General features: G+C 31.9%; 1 protein-coding gene across 3 annotated transcripts in view; it reads left to right on the top strand.

Moving 5' to 3' along the window:
* The window catches only part of LOC107012928, a 20,658-nt gene extending 2,660 nt beyond the window's left edge, over positions 1-17,998 (top strand). For 2 of the 3 annotated variants that reach the window (XM_015212902.2, XM_027915305.1), the window contains 23 exons: positions 10,915-11,132; positions 11,529-11,634; positions 11,745-11,846; positions 11,977-12,036; positions 12,171-12,249; positions 12,932-13,079; positions 13,221-13,344; positions 13,457-13,637; positions 13,940-13,968; positions 14,083-14,231; positions 14,545-14,647; positions 14,754-14,849; positions 14,916-14,971; positions 15,055-15,178; positions 15,695-15,757; positions 15,841-15,900; positions 15,983-16,144; positions 16,739-16,812; positions 16,906-16,999; positions 17,092-17,228; positions 17,331-17,411; positions 17,517-17,622; positions 17,740-17,998. In XM_015212902.2, the coding sequence (XP_015068388.1) occupies positions 10,915-11,132; positions 11,529-11,634; positions 11,745-11,846; positions 11,977-12,036; positions 12,171-12,249; positions 12,932-13,079; positions 13,221-13,344; positions 13,457-13,637; positions 13,940-13,968; positions 14,083-14,231; positions 14,545-14,647; positions 14,754-14,849; positions 14,916-14,971; positions 15,055-15,178; positions 15,695-15,757; positions 15,841-15,900; positions 15,983-16,144; positions 16,739-16,812; positions 16,906-16,999; positions 17,092-17,228; positions 17,331-17,411; positions 17,517-17,622; positions 17,740-17,820 (2,433 nt within the window). In that variant the 3' untranslated portion in view covers positions 17,821-17,998. Of the gene's footprint in view, positions 1-6,635; positions 6,841-10,914; positions 11,133-11,528; positions 11,635-11,744; positions 11,847-11,976; positions 12,037-12,170; positions 12,250-12,931; positions 13,080-13,220; positions 13,345-13,456; positions 13,638-13,939; positions 13,969-14,082; positions 14,232-14,544; positions 14,648-14,753; positions 14,850-14,915; positions 14,972-15,054; positions 15,179-15,694; positions 15,758-15,840; positions 15,901-15,982; positions 16,145-16,738; positions 16,813-16,905; positions 17,000-17,091; positions 17,229-17,330; positions 17,412-17,516; positions 17,623-17,739 lie in introns of those variants that run through there. The other variant, XM_027915306.1, reaches the window with a different exon arrangement.
* Positions 17,999-19,402: the final 1,404 nt, after the last annotated feature.

Genomic DNA, 19,402 nt, shown 5'->3' with positions numbered 1-19,402 from the left:
CCCCCCCCTTTTGTTTATATCCTTTTATAGTTTGCATAAAATAAAAGAGATGGCAAGTATGCAAGATTGTTGATGTCAATTAAATAAGAGTAGTTGTCATATTCAATTTTTACTACTCTTGAGTTAATATTCAATCGTGGAAGTCGAGTTGATTTTACCAGGCTGATCATAGTTGACATTAATGAATTCATTCTTATAGTATGAGCCTTATTACAATTCTTTAAGATGCAGAGATGATATACTCTCTATAAAATAGTTATTTCCTCTTCTAGTTGATTACAACCTTTTATGGTCATTGCAATATTCAAGTTTAACTCAAATATTACTTGAAAAGAACTCATTAATCCTTTTTATGTATGCATGGTATATTTGGTTAATTAGAATTATAATACTTTGATTTCACATGTATTGTAATTTCATTTGTTTTGTTTCCATGCACAATTGTTAAGATTATAACAATAATTAGTTTTAAATTCTTGATAAACCTATATATTTTGCATTTCAGTTTTAAATATTTATCATATCAAGTTTTTCTAAAAATATTTGGTATAAGTATCACAATTCATTATTCAAATAATATATCACAAAATATAATACTTAAAGTTATTAGGTGCAAATATTTAATACTAATAATTCCTTATACACAAAATATTTGCACATAATAACATTAGAATGTAACTTATTTGACAAATTGTATCTATCTAACTAAATATGGTAATTCAATTTTGCAATTTAGTAATTAATCATCTATTGCTCAACAAAGAAGTCAATCAAATTGGACGAGTGTTATGTTCATCATTTTTAGTTTGTATTTTTTTGTTATTGATTAGACTATGTTCTTAATATAACTTACATCGTGTATACTATTTGCTTGAGATATACGTGTGTTGCACGTATTTAAAAACTAGTTATATTTATAGGGTTAATGAATACCAATAGTTATAGGTATGTTATTTACTATAAATGACTATAATTTATGTCACATTTTTGTTGTATTTTGTATAGTTTTTTAGTTTTCTATATTTATATATTAATACATTACTAAGTACAACAAACTAAATAAGGAATTGACTCTAAATATAACCCACTAATCCTTACATTACATCCACACAATAAGTAACTTTTCATAATTAACTTATAACTAAAAATTACTTATTTAAAGACATATCAAATCATATTCTTTATCAGTTAACAAAAATAATGATACATCATACTCAATTTTCTTGTTGTCTCCATGTTTCTTATTCTGGCGTCGAAAAGGTATTAATAATTTTTTTTGTTAATTCAAGTTATTATATGTAAGCAAATTGTTGAATTTGTGAATGAAGGTTAAATATTTCGATTTTGAATAGGTGAACTATATGACAATAGATACAGTAGTTGTTAAAAAAAAATGAATACACTAATATAGAATATAATGAATACATTGTTGTTAAACACAAAAATGAATAAATTGGATATAACTATACTTGTATTCTCTAATCAACTTTTTATCTTAGATATAGTACTTATATATCTAATTATAATTGTATTCGTAAATCAACATTTCAACTTGTGCTTATATAACAATACAAGTATCTATGTATATAAATATGGATACATTTCAACACTGTTGTTAAGCAAAAGTATGAATACATTAGATAAACGAGCCAAAAAGATACAATTTGTGGGTATCAAACTGTATAAGTATTCTTCTAAATAAAATTTTGAAAAGGCTAACAGTACAGTATTGATGTACCCAACTATACTTAAATTCCCTAATTAACTTTTAAAATTTGACAGAGTACTTATGTATTCAAATATAATTGTATTCACATATCAATAGTCCAACTTGTAGTTATATAATAATACAAATGTCTATGTATACGAGTATTTTACTATATACAAAATTGACAATCAGAGAACCCTCAATCTCTTTTTTGTTCATGCTCTTTTTGTACTCATTTTTTAACAACTATATATATACAAAATCAAATTTTCTAACATTTTCAATACAAGAGGACAATCCATAATGACAATGACAGACAATACATGTGTTGAGATATATAAGTAAATGATATTAAAATTTAAAAAAATAAAGCATACAAATCTCAATTTCAGATTCCTTTTGTTCCTGCTTGACTGCTCTTTTTTCAACGCAATTGAATCAATATTGTTGATTTTCTCCTTTTTTCAAGATTAGTTTTCACTTCTAAACCTTTTTTCCTCTTTACTAATGTTGCATGTTCAATTTCTTCAAGCAAATAAGATATATGGTCATTAATCTTTTTTGTTCTTCTTTCGTTCTCCATTGTCGCAACAAAGCCTGAAATTTTGGCTTATTGTGAGTAATACACATATCAAAAGAAGGTAATTCATCCAATAATTTATGAAATAATTGTATACCTGTTGTAACCCTTCTCGGAGTATCAATTTCAGTCATTGAAATGAATAAACAAATTGTTGAATCAAAACCCTATGAAAATTGAAGAGATGTAGATGTGTAGGTATATAATGCTCATAAAAACGAGATAAATATGCAATTAGAAAATCTGATGGATACAAAATCACAAAAATCGCTCGTGCAGTGAAGTAAAGGATCTTGAATTTGAATGAATTTGAAGGAATAAATAAAAAAATATGTATTTATGAATAATAATGAAAGAGAAAATTTTGGTTATGGTAAATATGGAAAAGATCACAAATGTGCTTGCATAATTAATTTGGCACTCAATAATTACTTTCCTATTTAATATTTATTTATTATATTAAATACATAGAAAAAAATAATATTTATTTATTATATTAAATAAATACATAGAAAAATAATATTTAATTGTATATAATTAACTTTGCTATTTATAGTCTAATTATATTCATATAACATGAAAAAAATAAAACACAACTATATTCTTGTATATATATGGATGTCTGTTATGAAGTTTTTCCTTGATAAAATTGTAATAAATTAAAGACTTTAGGGTGTTTTGGTACGATGGAAAATGTCTTCATTTTCCACGGAAAATTTCTAAAAAATATTTTCTTGGAAAACAAGTGAATTTCTAATTTATTTTTTCATGTTTGGTTGTGAGTAAAAAAATTTTTTTCGAAAAATACTTTTTAATGTTTGGTTGGTGAATGAACAACATTTTCCAGAAAATATCTTTTATTTTTGACTTGAGACTAGAAAATACCCATTAGAATAATAATCTCTAACCCAAAAAATAATCCCGATAATTGATCTAGGACCCGATCTTAACACACAAACTAGGATAAGACCTCGAGGACCGTTCTAAAATCTGACCCAAACTTGTGACCCTAAAATATTTTTGAAAGATAATTTTTAAAAAAAAATTGAGGGGTGGATAAGGGGTGGCTGGGGAGTATGGCTGGAGAAAATAATTAAAATAATTTAATTTAAAATATTTTTCTAAAACAAATTCTTTTTTTAAAAAAAGAAAAGATTTTGGTTGGGGTGGCTAGGGTAGGAGTAGGGGTAGAGATAGCATAAAAAATAAAATTCTAAACTTTGAAATATTTTCAAAAATAATTTTTTAAGCATTAGTGTTATTCGAGTTTTAAAAATTAGTAAAATCTTGATACTGGACATAAATCATTAGGCTTAAACTAATATTGTTGTGTCAATTCCTCATTAGGAAGCAATAATATTAGTTACGTCATCATATTTGGTGTTGTGTCATATATCACTCCTTCAATCTTGAAATTTTATATACACCCCTACAACACATTTCGATAAATAGTTAGACATATACTAATCTACAACAATGTATAACATCATAATATAATCACTTATTTGCATTCTTTTACAAAAATATATAATTAATTAAAAATGATATAAAATATGGTAACGCTTTGGTATACAATTTAATCTAATTTGTGTATTAGAGTGGTATAGTTTATGATACAAAATGGTATTATTAATTTATTGGTTAAATGATGTGCAGAATTGGTATAAATATTGGTAAAATTATAGTATAGAATGGTATAAAACTATCGTTTTCCTTCTTACAAATTAAATTAAGTAATTAACATGATGTATATTATGGTTACAATTTTGTATATACATATACAATGTATGATATACAACATCATTTGCACCACAAAATAACAAACAATACCAATTTTTCGTGCTTAATCAAAGTAACTTATAATTCCATTTTATATTTGTTGTTAGTTTTATTTTTGTTCTATGAATTATAACATCATATAAACACGATAAATTCAATAACAATACACCATTTTGTTTAAACCAGATTGGTGTATCAAAATATCTAAAAATATTAACTACACCAACACATACACCACAAACTAAAGTACCTACTACCTATGTATCTAAAATATATCAACTACATCAATACATACACCACTAACGAACCAATAATTTAACTATAGGTGAGTACCTATGTATGACACAAATTAATTGAAAATGGTATAATTTATGTTGTATAAATCACGATAAAGAAACATCTATCACCAAAGCTATACCAAAATTTGTGTTACGTTAATCTAAAAAAAATTAAATCAATAAAACCACCAAAATACTTTAAAACTATCATAATCTAAGGAGAATAGGACCAAAATTGTCCCTTATCTATGCCTTAAAGACTCAAAATGATCCTTATCTTTTTGGAGCACTAATAGTCCTCATTCTTTGTAAAAATGGAACAATTTTAGTCTGTCAAATATTTGTGGTTCGGTCAATCGACCTACGTCCACAAAGGAGATGAACAATCCACTATAAATATGAGAGTACAAAATACAGAGAGAAAAAACCTCAACCAATTCACTCGGAATACATGGGAGGTTCACACAAGTGATAACGTATCAAGCATGTGACCCATAAATTCTCCCCCTAACCAAAACTCTCAAAGTCATTAAGACTACATTGTGAATGCTGATTAAGTCAGAAGGAACATATCTCTATTTATAGAGTCCTAAACCTTTTCCTACTAGAAAAATGATTAGTCAATCCAAAATCTTTTCCTAAAAGGAAAACCTATTTATGGTAAGAAATCTGGGCAAATAAAACCCAACATTTATTACTCCTTGCTGTAAGCACTTTTCAATTAGCAGATCCAACTTTCAATTTTATTCATGCACGACAAAGAATATTTCTTCAATATCATTATCTCCCCGAAATTATCAATTCCATAATGATGTATGAATTTTCTTAACGAGTAATCATCACCCAATAATAGATAATACTATAACTATGTATGAATTTTCTCAACGAGTAATCATCACCCAATAATAATTTTTAAATTATAATTTTATGCTTAATTGATACTAACAAGCTCTTGTTTTAGACTGGAAAGCCTGTTTCTGTAATTCTAGACAAAGGATTTAGTATATCTATACAATCAAAGGATGTAGTATAGTAGATAAGAATGGTTCTCTCTTGACTAAAGGTTTAGATTTGAGCTCGGGCTATATGAACCAAGTGAAGCCGTACGCGGTACGATTCTTAAAGTGACAAACTAAGTATTTTTTCTTTAGTAAATCTATCAATGGAGCTAATATCTGAGGGTGATATTAATTCTGAATACAACGGATCCTACCACTCAAATTAATTCATTTGGTGACCTTAATAATTAACCTTCATTGTTGCTTAATGAATGGACAAAAGGAGCTACACGTAGTAGATTGACGGAAAATGTTACAAAGACTAAAACTGCACCATTTTTTTACAAAGGAGGACTATTTGTGCTTCATATGAAATGATAAGGATCATTTTGAGTGTTAAGGCAAAGATAAGAGACAGTTTTGATCCTTTTCTCAAATCTAAGCAACTATTATGGTGAATACTTGTTATATTCCATCTTCCATCGTGATAAATCAAAATTAATAGAATGCTCATATTTGCCATTGAACACACTTTCAAAATAGAAGAGGCAGAGAGTTTGATTTTGATTACAAAACCTTCTTTTTGAGTTATATATGAAAGAGAAGCATTAACTATATTTGTGGAAGGAGGGAGAAAAAAATTAAGGAATTAAAATAATTTCCAATAATAAATAGTGGATTGTCATGTCTATCTATTTTCCTTTTTAAAAAACTATTTGAATGTGTTTTGTAAAAAAATGTCATGCTATGTATTGGTGAAAGTGTAAATATTGTTATGTAGTGGTTATTTAGGTGTTAATTTTGTATAGTCAAGTTTGTTATCCTTTTTAATAGACTAACTAAAAGGAAAAATATCACAAACAAATTGATGTATTATTCAATTTTCTCATCGAAGTTCATAGAATAACATGTGTTTATCAGAGTGAGAGAGAAGTACTTTGATTTCAATGCCAATACTTAAAACTTTCAAATTTTGTCATCAATAAGCTAAAGTTGGTATCATTCAAGAGAACGACTAATATTAAGATCCAAGAGGGAATCTACAAACCTATTAACGGTTGGGCAAAATTTACTAATAACTTTAGCTCTATATTTGTGTTTAAAACTTCATTTAATATGAATAAATAATTTATTAAAAATATAATAAGACATCCTTTTTGTAATTCACAACTTACAAACTCCATTTTTCCTTTCTATGTGGATAAATAAAAAATTTTATTTGGATCAGTCCACTTCTGCACATAAATTCAATATTATGTGGTATATATAAGACTTGTTTAGGTCTTCTTTTCGGACACACAAGTCAAGAGAGTGTTTTAGAGATTAAGAAAAAGAGAAAAAAAATTCATTTTGCTTTAGGAAATTTCTGCTCATAGAGTTTTTCACTTCATTTACCGTTGGATCATGCTTAAATTTGTACTGAGAGTTCATGGAATTTGGTTCTTGCATTTCAACGGTGGAGATCGGATTTAATAGCCTCTAGATTTTGATTTTGAGGTATGAACAATAACTCATTTTTGGGTGAAATGTTTCTTTTAATTCTCTTGTTTTGGCATAATCTTTTTTTCGTTTTTTGATCGTTACTTGACACTTGTTCTGTGGCCAATTTTGGAGAATAGTTTTGTAAATTTTGATGATTATAGTGAATTTTTTGGTCCCATGATATTTTACTCTTCAAATTGAAGGATTTTTCACGTAACTTTATGTCTTGTGCGATTGATTTATTTTTATTTTATTGCTTTTGTTCAGTTGATACACTTGCTATCCATTCTTCGTAGTGCTTGGTTTAGTTTCTGTTTTCTTGGTTCAAATTGAAAGGGAAAATTTAGACTTGGATAATATTTCGCTGCTATCATGTCAAACATTCTTTGTTAGTGTTTCTCAACTAAGTGGTATCATAGCATTGGTTATTGCTGATTATCAATTTAAATTATGATGGAAAATAGGAGCAAATATTTGTTTGAATGGTAGTAACTATTATACATGGAAATAAAAGATGAAAGATCTTCTATTTGTCAAGAAAATACATTTACCTCAGTCCATGAAGAATGATCGATGATACTTTGAGCACTTGCAGATTTATGGTTATATCAGATAATAGGTTGAAAATAATATTAGAAATCACATTGTGAATGTAAAAATATGCTAGAAATTTGTGGGACAAGCTCAAGACATTTTATGTTTCAAAAACTAGCAACATAAGTTATTTTTATTGAAATGATTGATAAACATCACATATAAAGGGGGCACTCCTGTTTTTGATTATATTAGTGATTTTTCAGGGTGCTCTTTACCAGCTATCAAGAATGAATGTAAAGTTTGATGAATAGATACAATGACTTCGGCTTCTTCTTAATCTCTTTGAGTTTCTTTGACTAATTTTGCTTCTCGTGGTGTTATAACTATGAAATATGCTAAGAGCGGTGTTTTGAATAAAGAGATAAGAAGAAGATATCATGACTCATTTTCTTCAGTTTCACACTCTGATAGTTTTAATACTAAAGATAGGAGAGAAATAAGTTTAGAGATCAGAATGATAAAGGTAAAATTAGAAGTAAGTCGAAGTCTATATACAAGAATACTACATGTAACTATTGTCACAAGAATGAGAATATCATAAAATATTGTTATAAGCACTAGAGAGACACGAGACAACAAAAGAAACAAGGCGACAATGAAAATCGCGTTGACGTTGTTGCTAATGATGATCTTCTTGTTTCTTGTGATGAAAATGTTGTTAATTTTGTTCGTGATGAGTCTATCTTGTTTGTGGATTTTGGTGCTACTTCGCATGTAACACCAAAAAATTATTTTCTTCTTATACTCTAGGCAATTATGGCATGCTAAAAATAGGTAATAATCATAGGTTGTAGTTCTTGGCATTGGGACAGTTTGTTTGGAAAGTAACTATGGTTCCAAACTAGTTCTCAATAATTTCAAGCATGCTCTAGATGTTTGCTTGAATTTAATTTCTGTGCGATACCTTGATGATAAGGGTTATGTTAATATTCTTGGTGTTGGCTAGTAGTAGCTTGTGAGAGGTTCGATGATTGTGGCTAGTGGCGAAAAATTGTCTAACTTGTATGCATTTTTAGGCCTCCATGTTTACAAACTCAGTAAACTTTCTGGAGATGATTAGTTTGACTAACAAAAATTTGTTTTCTGGAGTGAAACAAGAAAAGTTGGAGTGTGCTCATCACTTAGCTGGTAAACATTTTTTCAAATTTGCTTGTTTCACTCCAGAAAGAAAGTTTTTCTTAGCCAAACTATCACTCCCCTTCTCACTCATATGACTTGGCATTCTATGTCATAATTCTGATGAAGTATCATTCTCCATTAAGTTTACCGAGTATCTAGAGATGGAGCCCTGAAATACATATCAGTTAGATAACTCGTCACCACGAGCCATAACCATCAAACCTCTAGTAAGCTTCCACTGGCCAACACCAAGCGTATTAACATAACCATCATAATCAAGGTTTCCAAAGAAATCAATTTCAAGAAACCATATGGAGCATGCTTGACATTATTGAGAAATAATTGAAACCATTGTTACTTTCCAAATAAACTGTTTTAGTGCCAAGAAATGCAACCTCATGACTATTGCCCATTTTCAACATCCTAAAATTATCTGGAGTTCAAGAAGAAAATAATTCCTTCTTAGGAATGACATGAGAAGTAGCACCTGAATACAGGAATCGGCTAGACTCATCAAAAACAAGATTAACGACATTTTCATCGCAAGAAACAAGAAGATCATCATTAGCAACAACAACAATACGATTTTCATTATCGTCTTCTTTCTTTTGTTGTCGCATGTCTCTCTTTCGCTTGCAACAATATTTCATGATATGTCCATTCTTGTGACAATAGTTACGTATAGTATTCTTGTATTTGGAATTCGACTTGCTTCTAAATTTACCTCTATCATTTTGATCGCAGAACTTGTTTCTCCCCTATCTACAGTAACCAAAACATCGGAGTGTGAAGTCGAAGAAGATGAGGCTTGTGATATTCTTCTCATCTCTTCATTCAAGACACCATTCTTAGCATATACCATAGTTACAACACCACTAAGAGAAGAATTAGTCAAAGAAACTCAAAGAATTTCCCAAGAGTTTGATTGAGTATTAAGAAGCCAAAGTCTCTATATCTCTTCATCAAACTTTACATTAATTTCGAATAGCTGGTCAAGAACACCCTAAAAATAATAAATATTATCAAAAATATGAGTGACCTATTTATACTTGATTTTCATCAATTATTTCAATAGAAACAACTTATTGTTGTCAGTCTTCAAAGCATAAAGTGTCTCGAGTTTGTCCCACAAACTTGTGTTATGTGTGTCATTCACAATGTGATGTGTAGCATGATCTTAAACTCGTTGTTTGATATAGGCACAAACTTGTAAGTTCTCAAATTTTCATTCTTTAGTCGTCATGGACTGAGGTTTATCAGAACCAAATACTGGTTAATGCATTTTCTTGACAAATAGAAGATCTTCCATCTTCTCTTTCCAAGTATAGTTACTGTCATTCAAACAAATCATCTTTCTCATATTTGCCTTCATCATTCAAATCGATAATAAACAAAAACCAATGCTCTGATACTACTTATTGGAATAGGCAAGACACTAACAAAAAATGTCTGACACGATAGCCATAGAATAATATCCAAATCTAAGCTTTTTCTTTCAATTTGAAACCAAGATAAGAGAAACTAAATCACAGACTGCAAAAAATCGACATCAAATGTATCAACCAAACAAAAACAACAAGAGAAGAATAAACCAATCATATAAGACACGAAGATTTACGTAAAAAAGAAAAGCCTTCAATGTAAAGAGTAAAAATCACGAGACTGAAAGCTCTATTATAATCACCAAGAATTACAATATTGTCCTCCAAAGTTGGCCACAAAACAAGTGTCAAGCAACAACAAAACAAGATTGCACCAAAACTAGAGAACTAAGGAGAGAATTCACGCAAACATGAGCTACTGCTCACTCCCCAAATCAGAAGCTACAGACAACCAAATCCTATCTTCATCATCGAAATGCAAGAATCAGGTTCATGAGAACTTCCAATTCAAATTTGAGAACAATCTTATGGTTAACGAAGCGACAAACTCTGTGTAAAGCGGACTGCCTGAGCAGAAATTTCTTGAAGCAACAAAGTGTTTCTCTAATTCTCTCAATCTCCAAAACGGCTCTCTCTTGATTTTTCTCTCTTGTTTGTGTGAAGTAAGACCTAAACAAGTGGGGTGGTCCAAGTAATACTTCTATCTTTTCACATAGGAAAGGAAAAAGACCCGAACCCCAACAATAAACTCAATTTTCTTCTTAAAGCCCCAACTGATAACTAACAAAAGGAAAACGAAATGCATCTCATCTTAGTAAGACCAATTGCCATAGGCCAAGGCAGAAAGGATGAAAGAAAGACATAGAATTGTGACTTAATGAGATAATAATTATTATTTGAGTGATCATTTGAGAAATCAACTCATTACATTGAAAATGTTTGTAGCTAGAGCTTTTTCAACCCCCCATCTTCTGGATGTTGTATTTGACAGGTAACTTATCCATACATGATGGAATTTTTTGAGTGCCTTGGAGTTGATATGGAGACCTATCATATGTCATTATCAGTGAGCTTAGACCATGGCCATGGTTGCGAATGGGGTACTCGAAAGGGATTCTCTAGTTTGTTTGCACAGAAGAAGAATCTCTTGAATCCATATTTTTTGCAAATGATTAGAGAAATCATCAGATTCAAACAGGATGTCATAAGGTACTGATAACTTATCATTATATATGTCACTTCTTATTAGTAATCAATTCCATGAATGAGTTCATTACTCAAATAATCAGTCAACTATTCCAAACCATCAAGTAAATTCATGTTTCTTTTGTTTGTAATAGAAAAATCACTTAATTATGTCTGTAGCACGCACTCAGAAGATCAATCAATTATTTCACCTTTTTTACTTTACTAGTTTTGAGCACGTATGTCCCATGTTAATTAGTGTAGACTCATTCAAACGATATATGTACATTCTATAGAACATATTAGAAATAGAAAATGTAACAATCAAAATTACAAGTTCAATTTCTAGAATAGTCTAGGTGTTTTGAGCTAATGAAGTTTATTTTATCACGAATATATATGTTTCTAACTACACTGCAGTTACCTTGAAGAAGTTGACAATAATCTTGACGTTGATCGCAATGAAACGTTAGGGCAATTTATGAAGTCACATGGCTATTCAGAGTTATTTCAGAAGGCTTATCTGGTGACACTGCTGTTTTTCGTATTTATTTATTTGATATCCATACTTGTATTGGCCTTTTTGTTCTTTCAACAAAGTGTTCTTGCTATAAGAAATTCACTCATGTTTGACAGATTCCAATATGTGCTTCAATCTGGTCCTGTCCTTTAGCAGGAGTATTGAGCTTTTCTGCTTGCTACATTCTTTTATTCTTCCGCGACCACCATCTTCTGCAGGTTTTTCCCTCTTATCCGCTGTTCAATTACCGTACTTCGTGTGTTGCATACAAGAGACTGAATTTCAATGATTATATATATCATTCTATTGTCCTTGTGTCTAAGGATGCTTTTGTTTCTTTCTTTGCAGATCTTTGATCTCCCTCAATTGCTTACTGTAAGATGGCGATCACAGACATATGTAAATAAGGTGATTTTTCATTCATGGATACCACAATGTTTTTATTGTTTCCCTGAGGAGAACTTCAGGCAATTTGCCAATTTTCACTTTCTTGTATGATTTGTTAAGCATGTATCATTTTTTAGAGTACTGATTTGATGCAGGTTAAGGAAGAGCTGGAGAAGAGAGGTTGCCAAATAAGAACTGGTTGTGAAGTAAATTCTGTATCGACAAATGAAGAAGGTGTAACTTGGTTTATATGTGGTATCTTGCAAGAGTTTTTTGTGGTGTTTCTTCACATGATACATAAACATGCACTCAAACTTGGCCTCAGCTGACAAGTAACCACTCCAACTTTGAGTATGCACATCTAGACAAATCAACTTGGTCAAAACTGACAACTAAACCTTCCCCTTCGTCTCTACAGTGTCTCGTGGACACCCGACACTGATATGACACATAAATTTTATAGGTGTCAAGATGATTATTTTGTAAGTTGAAGTATTCAACTAACACAGTAGAGACGAGTTGAGGTGTCTAGATGCGTATACTCAAAGTTGGAGTGCTTATTTGTCAGCTTGGGCCAATTTTGAGTGTTTGTTTATGCGTCATGGCTCTAACTTTTATCATAATAGTAGAAAGGGATATATCCGTTGTAATAAAAAGATAATAGTTGATCTGACTGAAGATCAAACCGTTAGGTTGACTAGGTTATATTTGCTTCTAGCCTATTAATTTGTATAAGAACATGTGCTTCTTAGTTTATACTTCAACTTATGATATTTTTTCAATTAGTGGCAGTGGTCTAGGTAGAGTTAATTGTGTGTTTGATACCGAAAGAAAATGCTTCAATCAATATTGTGTTACCATCACATAGCTACGAGCTACTCCTGATTCTAAAGTGTAAAAGAAAAACCCCTTGCAGGTTGTACCATAGCTTGCACTGATGGTGCCACAGAAGTATATGATGGATGCATAATCGCTGCACATGCTCCAGATACTCTGAAAATGTTAGGCGAAGAGGCAACATATGATGAAACAAGAATACTAGGTGCTTTCCATTATATCTATAGGTACTTCGCTCTCCTTTATTTGCTCACCTTTGCTTGAATTTCTTTCATTTTACTTCTCCTTCTGCATGGTTTGAAAGAAGTGCGTTGGTGGACTGAACCGTAGTCAAATTGAAAAAATTCATTTCTCTTCCTCTATGACAGTGATATTTTTCTTCATCGTGACAAAACATTCCTGCCTCACAATCCGGAAGCATGGAGTGCTTGTAACTTTCTTGGAACCATGAATGATAGATCATGTGTCACATATTCGCTCAATATAATGCAGGTGTGTTACTCAATTCAATTATTTAGGAGCCTATCAGAAGAAGATGTTCTTTAGTGGGCAGTCTTTCCTCTTGTAACTTCTCTCTTAATTTATGAGCTGTCTAAACTTACAGAATCTTGGTGACTCGAACCTGCCTTATCTCGTAACCCTCGATCCTCCTCAAGAACCAGATCATATGTTGCTTAAATGGACAACAGGCCACCTAGTCCCTTCAGTTGCTGTGTCAAAAGCTTCAAATGAGCTACATCAAATCCAAGGGAAGAGAGGAATATGGTTTTGTGGAACATATCAAGGTATGAATCTCTTTTTAAGGAGAGTTTCTTCAAGATAGATTTTCCTTTATAACCTGCATAATTTGCCTTTTTTTTCCTTCCATTTCTGCTTGATGCCAGTGAATGAGCACAACAACCTAGTGTCTAGGTTTATTCATGCCAACAACCTAGTGTCTATGTTTATTCATGCCATTTTTTCCACATACGTTACTGGTAACACTTGTAGCTTGAGTTGTTCTGACTTTAGTCTTTGCTTCACACAGACTTTATATTCCTCTTTGTGTTCACTGCTTATTGATATGTGTTTATTGCAATACTTTCAGGGTACGGTTTCCATGAGGATGGACTAAAGGTAGTACTACTTCTAATAAAAGCTCAACAGATTTTAACTTGAAGTATGACTGAAAACATTTTGTTGTCCCTTTAGTCTCATTTAGATGATTGTCTACCTTTTGGTCATCCGTAGGCGGGTATGGTTGCTGCAGATGGGGTGCTTAGAAGGAATTGTCGTATTCTGGACAATCCCAAGCACATGGTAACAACCTGGACTGAAACAGGAGCACGCCTCGTCGTTACTAGATTCCTCAAAAATTTCATTGAAACTGGATGCATAATGTGAGTGATGATAGTTTCACATTGCATTGATTTAATCCAAATAGTGGCAGATACAAACCAACAAGTTGTTCATTTACTACATTTATGATCTTTGCTATTTGACTGGTAGAAATAGCAAGTTGAAAACCATGTCGCAGAAAAAATCACGAGTGAATCGCAATTTACTATGCTTTTAGTTTTATATTATTCCTTCAATTATACATAGCTTCAGAATGGTCTTAATTATTCATGAGAATATTACTCGGATATTTCTAAGTTTTTTCTTTCTTATAGTTGATATCTGTATAATAACTTTATATATTTCGATATACAGCTTGTTGGAAGAAGGAGGTACAATTTTCACTTTCCAAGGAACAGATAGGAAATGCTCTCTCAAAGTTTTGCTTAGAATCCATAGTACAAAGTTTTACTGGAAGGTAAATTTAAATTTTCTTATGCTGTCCCCTACAAGTTATCAATCGATAAACTTAAAAAAAGTTTCTCAATCTAAACAAATTCTGTGACATATATAATCTCTTGCAGGTTGCAACTCAAGCTGATCTAGGCCTTGCTGATGCCTTTATTCATGGGGATTTCTCTTTTGTTGATAAGAATGAAGGTCTTCTCAATCTTCTCATGGTGAGGAAATGACTCGATATCTTTGTTAATAGCTTTGGGTACTTATCTTTCTGAATTCCTTTACAGATATTTGTTGCCAATAGAGATATGAAAGCATCTGTTAAAAGGTCTAGCAAGAAAAGGTAATAGTTACTGACCTGAAATAAATAAATCTAAACTTCTGTTATTCTCATGTTAAAGGTATTCTCATTTTGCATGGCTCTAGGGGTTGGTGGACGCCATTGCTTTTTACAGCAGCACTGTCATCTGCAAAATATTTCATTCAACACGTTTCGAATCATAACACTCTGACTCAGGCTCGTCGGAATATTTCTCGCCATTATGACCTGGTAATTGACTTGCATATTATATCATGACCCAAAGTATGTAGGGGATGTCAAGCCCCGGGGCTTTGGTCTAGTGGAAAGAGCACAACCCATGATGTGTGGGTTAGGCCTGCTGCAGATAAAAGCCTGACATCGTTCCTAGGGGATTTCTCGATTATAAAAAAGGCATAGTACATAGATAGACACTTTAACTTGATGACCAAGCTGGCAATAAGCACTTAAACTTTGAGAATGCACATCTAGACACCTTAACTTGTCCCCAGTGTGGTGCATGGACACCTGACACCGATGTGGCAGATAAATTTTGGAGGTGTCTAGATGATCATTTTGTAAGTTGGAGTGTTCAACTGATACAATGGAGACGACTTGAGGTGTCTAGAGGTACATTCTCAAAGTTGTAGTGTTAAGTTATCAGTTGAGGCCAAATTAAGGTGTCTATTTATGAGCTATGAGCATGTAGGGGATGTCAAAGATAACTAGTGAAATGAAATTCTCAAACCTGCGCATATTTGTTTTCAGAGTAATGAACTCTTCTCACTCTTTCTGGATGAGACAATGACATATTTATGTGCAATATTCAAGGTTAGCTTTCAAATTTAGATATTTGCTAGACTACCTTTCCTCTAATCTCATTCCGCAGTGATCTAGTTTCTTATATTTTCTAGAGTGAGGATGAAGACCTAAAAGATGCACAGCTGAGAAAGATTCATCGTCTCATTAGTAAGGTAAGATATCAACTAAGTAAGAATCCCTCCCATTTCTACACAAACTTCAGGCATAATTTGATTTTGCATCTATTCTGTTTAGGCAAAGATTAGCGCAGAACATCACGTTTTAGAGATTGGATTTGGTTGGGGAAGTTTGGCTATGGAAGTTGTCAAGCAAACAGGATGTAAATATACTGGTATAACTCTCTCGGAGCAGCAACTAGAGTATGCACAGTTGAGAGTTGAGCAAGCAGGCCTTCAGGTATAGTACATACATCGTCTATCATCACGAATTGCCATACTTTATGTTGGCTTCCAACCTACCGTAATCCTCCTCCTTTATCTGAGCTTGGGACCGGCAATATGAGCAAAGCTCACACAGTCGGAGTTAGTACTTAGTACTTGTCAGTATCTATAGAAGCTCAAAATTTTCCGAGTTTGGAATTTCATTCTTGTTTGTCTAGATGACTAATATATTATTCTTGATGCTGCCTATTTTGAGAACATTTGATGTGGATTTTCATCTATGAACAACACAACCAAGAAGGAACTAACAGACTTCATGAACTAAACCTTTTTTTCATTTTCTTGCTTCCCAAACTTCAATAGCTCCATAAAAAGCTTCATCGATAATCAGGGCCAGAAAAGGGGTTCAGGGAAGGGCCAGAACACAAGTGTCTATTTTAAGCAGTCATGCCTTACAGTTGTTCCACAGTTCGAATCAGGCCAGAGAAGTTGCAAAGAAATTGACTGATATGTTTTTTTCAACATATTTGTACTTGTAAGATTAACAGGAGAACACTATACGCTTAAGCATTATCTATTAACATTTTAATTCGATGAAACTTTTTCACAGGATCAAATAACATTTCTCCTATGTGACTATCGCCAAATCCCAAGTAAGGACAAGTATGACAGGATTATATCATGGTGAGCTTTTATCCATCTACATCTGGACATATTGTATAACTCATTACAAGTCGAACCATTGTTACAATCGTACTAATTATTTATCATTTTCAGCGGTATGTTAGAACATGTTGGTCATGATTTCATAGGGGAATTCTTTACTTGCTGTGAGTCTGCATTGGCAGAAGATGGACTTCTAGTCCTGCAGGTACTTAATGAATTGAAGTGACCCCTCAACACATTTCAACTTTTTTCCTTCAATTTTAATCACTTTTCACAAAATGTGTTGGCTTTCCTTAGTTCATTTCGATACCAGACGAGAGGTATGAAGAATACAGGCAGAGCTCAGACTTCATAAAAGAGTATATATTTCCAGGTGGATGCGTGCCCGCACTAAGTCAAGTAACATCAGCCATGGCTGCTGCATCCAGACTATGGTAACAAAGAGTTGATTTTGAGATTTTGCACTAGCTAGCGCGCTTGTCACACTTCCAAAACCATTTCTTTTTTAAATCATTTATCGAATGATATGAATGCAGTGTCAAGCACCTGGAGGAGATAGGAATTCATTACTACCAGACATTGAGATGTTGGCGAGAAAACTTCCTGAAAAACAAAAGGTAACTATACCTAAATAGTGAATCCACGAGTTAAAACCGTTTCTTTTATGAATCATTTCTAGCTTTGTTCAGATACTTGAACATTGTTAACTGTACTGTCACTAGCCAAATTCGTTCTTTGGGATTCGATGACAAGTTCATCAGGACATGGGAGTACTACTTTGACTATTGTGCTGCTGGATTCAAAACGTGCACGATAGGAGATTATCAGGTATTACATATGGTGATAAATTTTTGACCTCCTCTCATACCTCTTGATCTGCTCTGATATCAAGTTGAATTATGTAAACTAATTCATTTAAAACAATGTTTTTTTTAATGTTTGTAGATTGTATTTTCAAGGCCAGGCAATGTTGCAGTTTTTGGTGATCCTTACAATTACTCCCCTTCAACTTATTATAGAGTTTAATTTCTATTTGTTTGGAATAATTTGGAAGTTTGTCTTATAAATTAATTCCTCAAAACAGCAATAAAAATCAAACTGTGATTTTCTCTTATTGTATTCTGAGGACTTTTCCCATTCTTGCCTTGGGTTTTATTATGATTTTTCTAATTTAGGCTAAAACCACATGAAGACTTTCGGGAGATTTGGTTTGTAATTCTTTACAAATTTGTTTAGTTTTATGTTCGTTTTACAAGAGATTTCATTTTTACATGCACATTAGAGATATGAAAAAAGTTATTTTCATCTACTCAATTTGTGAGTAGTCATAAGAGATTATTCCCTGCGGCAAAGGGATGCTTTTAAAGCTGTCAATAATTCAGGAAGGAAACTAATAATATCGCGCCAAGTTGAAGAATGTTTTTAACACTTGTCTCTCTGATGAAAAACGTTATATTAGTGTACTTGCATTCAAGTCCATTATTAGACTTATATAAGGGACAACATTCTTCCTTGGTCTTTATATAAAGTCTGTGTGCACCCAACCCTCTCCAAATCTCATTCGTGTACGTTGTTGTTGTTGTTGGTCCAAGTATATTACCTAAGATACTGAAACTTCATTGCACAAGACATAACTAATGGGCCGTGACATTAAGGCTCACCTACAGAACTCTTAAGCCCAGCTTGTGTGCTTCGCCTCGCTTAATTGGAGCTTAAGTGTAGGTGTTAAGGTGTGTGCACCTTTACTAATGGGTTCTGCCTTAAAGGGCAACACATCATATTTACAACTTAATTATAGTTTTTCCATTCTATTTTTGATTCAATTTCCCATTCCCTTTTGTCTTTGCAGTAAAATCAAGGCTATCGAATTGAAAAAGACTTGGCTTTTTTCTTATTATGGACCTCAAAAAACAAAATAAAATCCACACATTTACTACATAACTTGTTTTTCAACACCTCTTCAAGCTATTTAGCTACTGTTGTTTCAACAAAGGAGAAAAGGGATTTTTTAATTTTTTTAAATGATACAAAATTTTAGAGATTATGATACCTTAAGTTGTGTGTCCATGTCATCTTTTTTCAAAAAATATTAATTTCACGTGGATGGTAACATGTGGATTAAAAAATAATTAAAAATAACTTCCGTTTTGCAAAAAAACTAACTAGTATACATACACGTGCGTACACGAATAATATTAAAATATTACTTCTAAGCATTTTAGATTGGAATGTTTTGTTTGAACATGCTAAATGATATTACCTTAAAAAAAAGTTTGACTATGTGTTTTCAATATGTCGTGAAGGCGCGGATATCGTACAATGTGAAAATTATCGTGGAAGTGTTGGAAAAAATGCGGACTAACACAAAAATATATATGGTCAAAATAATGAAAATAAAATGGAAAAATAATGACATCAAGAATTTTAGGTGAAAACCCTATTAAATAAAGAAAATAATATGGGCCAAGAGGAACAACTGATATCATTATATAAAGAATTTTACATTGTGTAGTCACGAATAAAATATTCAAAGTGACTACAACACACTCAAAAGGAATAACACTCTTTTGATTTCCACCTTACTAAAATATCACTCACACTCTATTTT

The sequence above is a fragment of the Solanum pennellii genome, chromosome 3 (genome assembly GCF_001406875.1).
Source record: "Solanum pennellii chromosome 3, SPENNV200".
Lineage (NCBI taxonomy): Eukaryota > Viridiplantae > Streptophyta > Magnoliopsida > Solanales > Solanaceae > Solanum > Solanum pennellii.
Note: the sequence above shows the minus strand (reverse complement) of the source record. Positions and strands in the feature narration are given on the sequence as shown.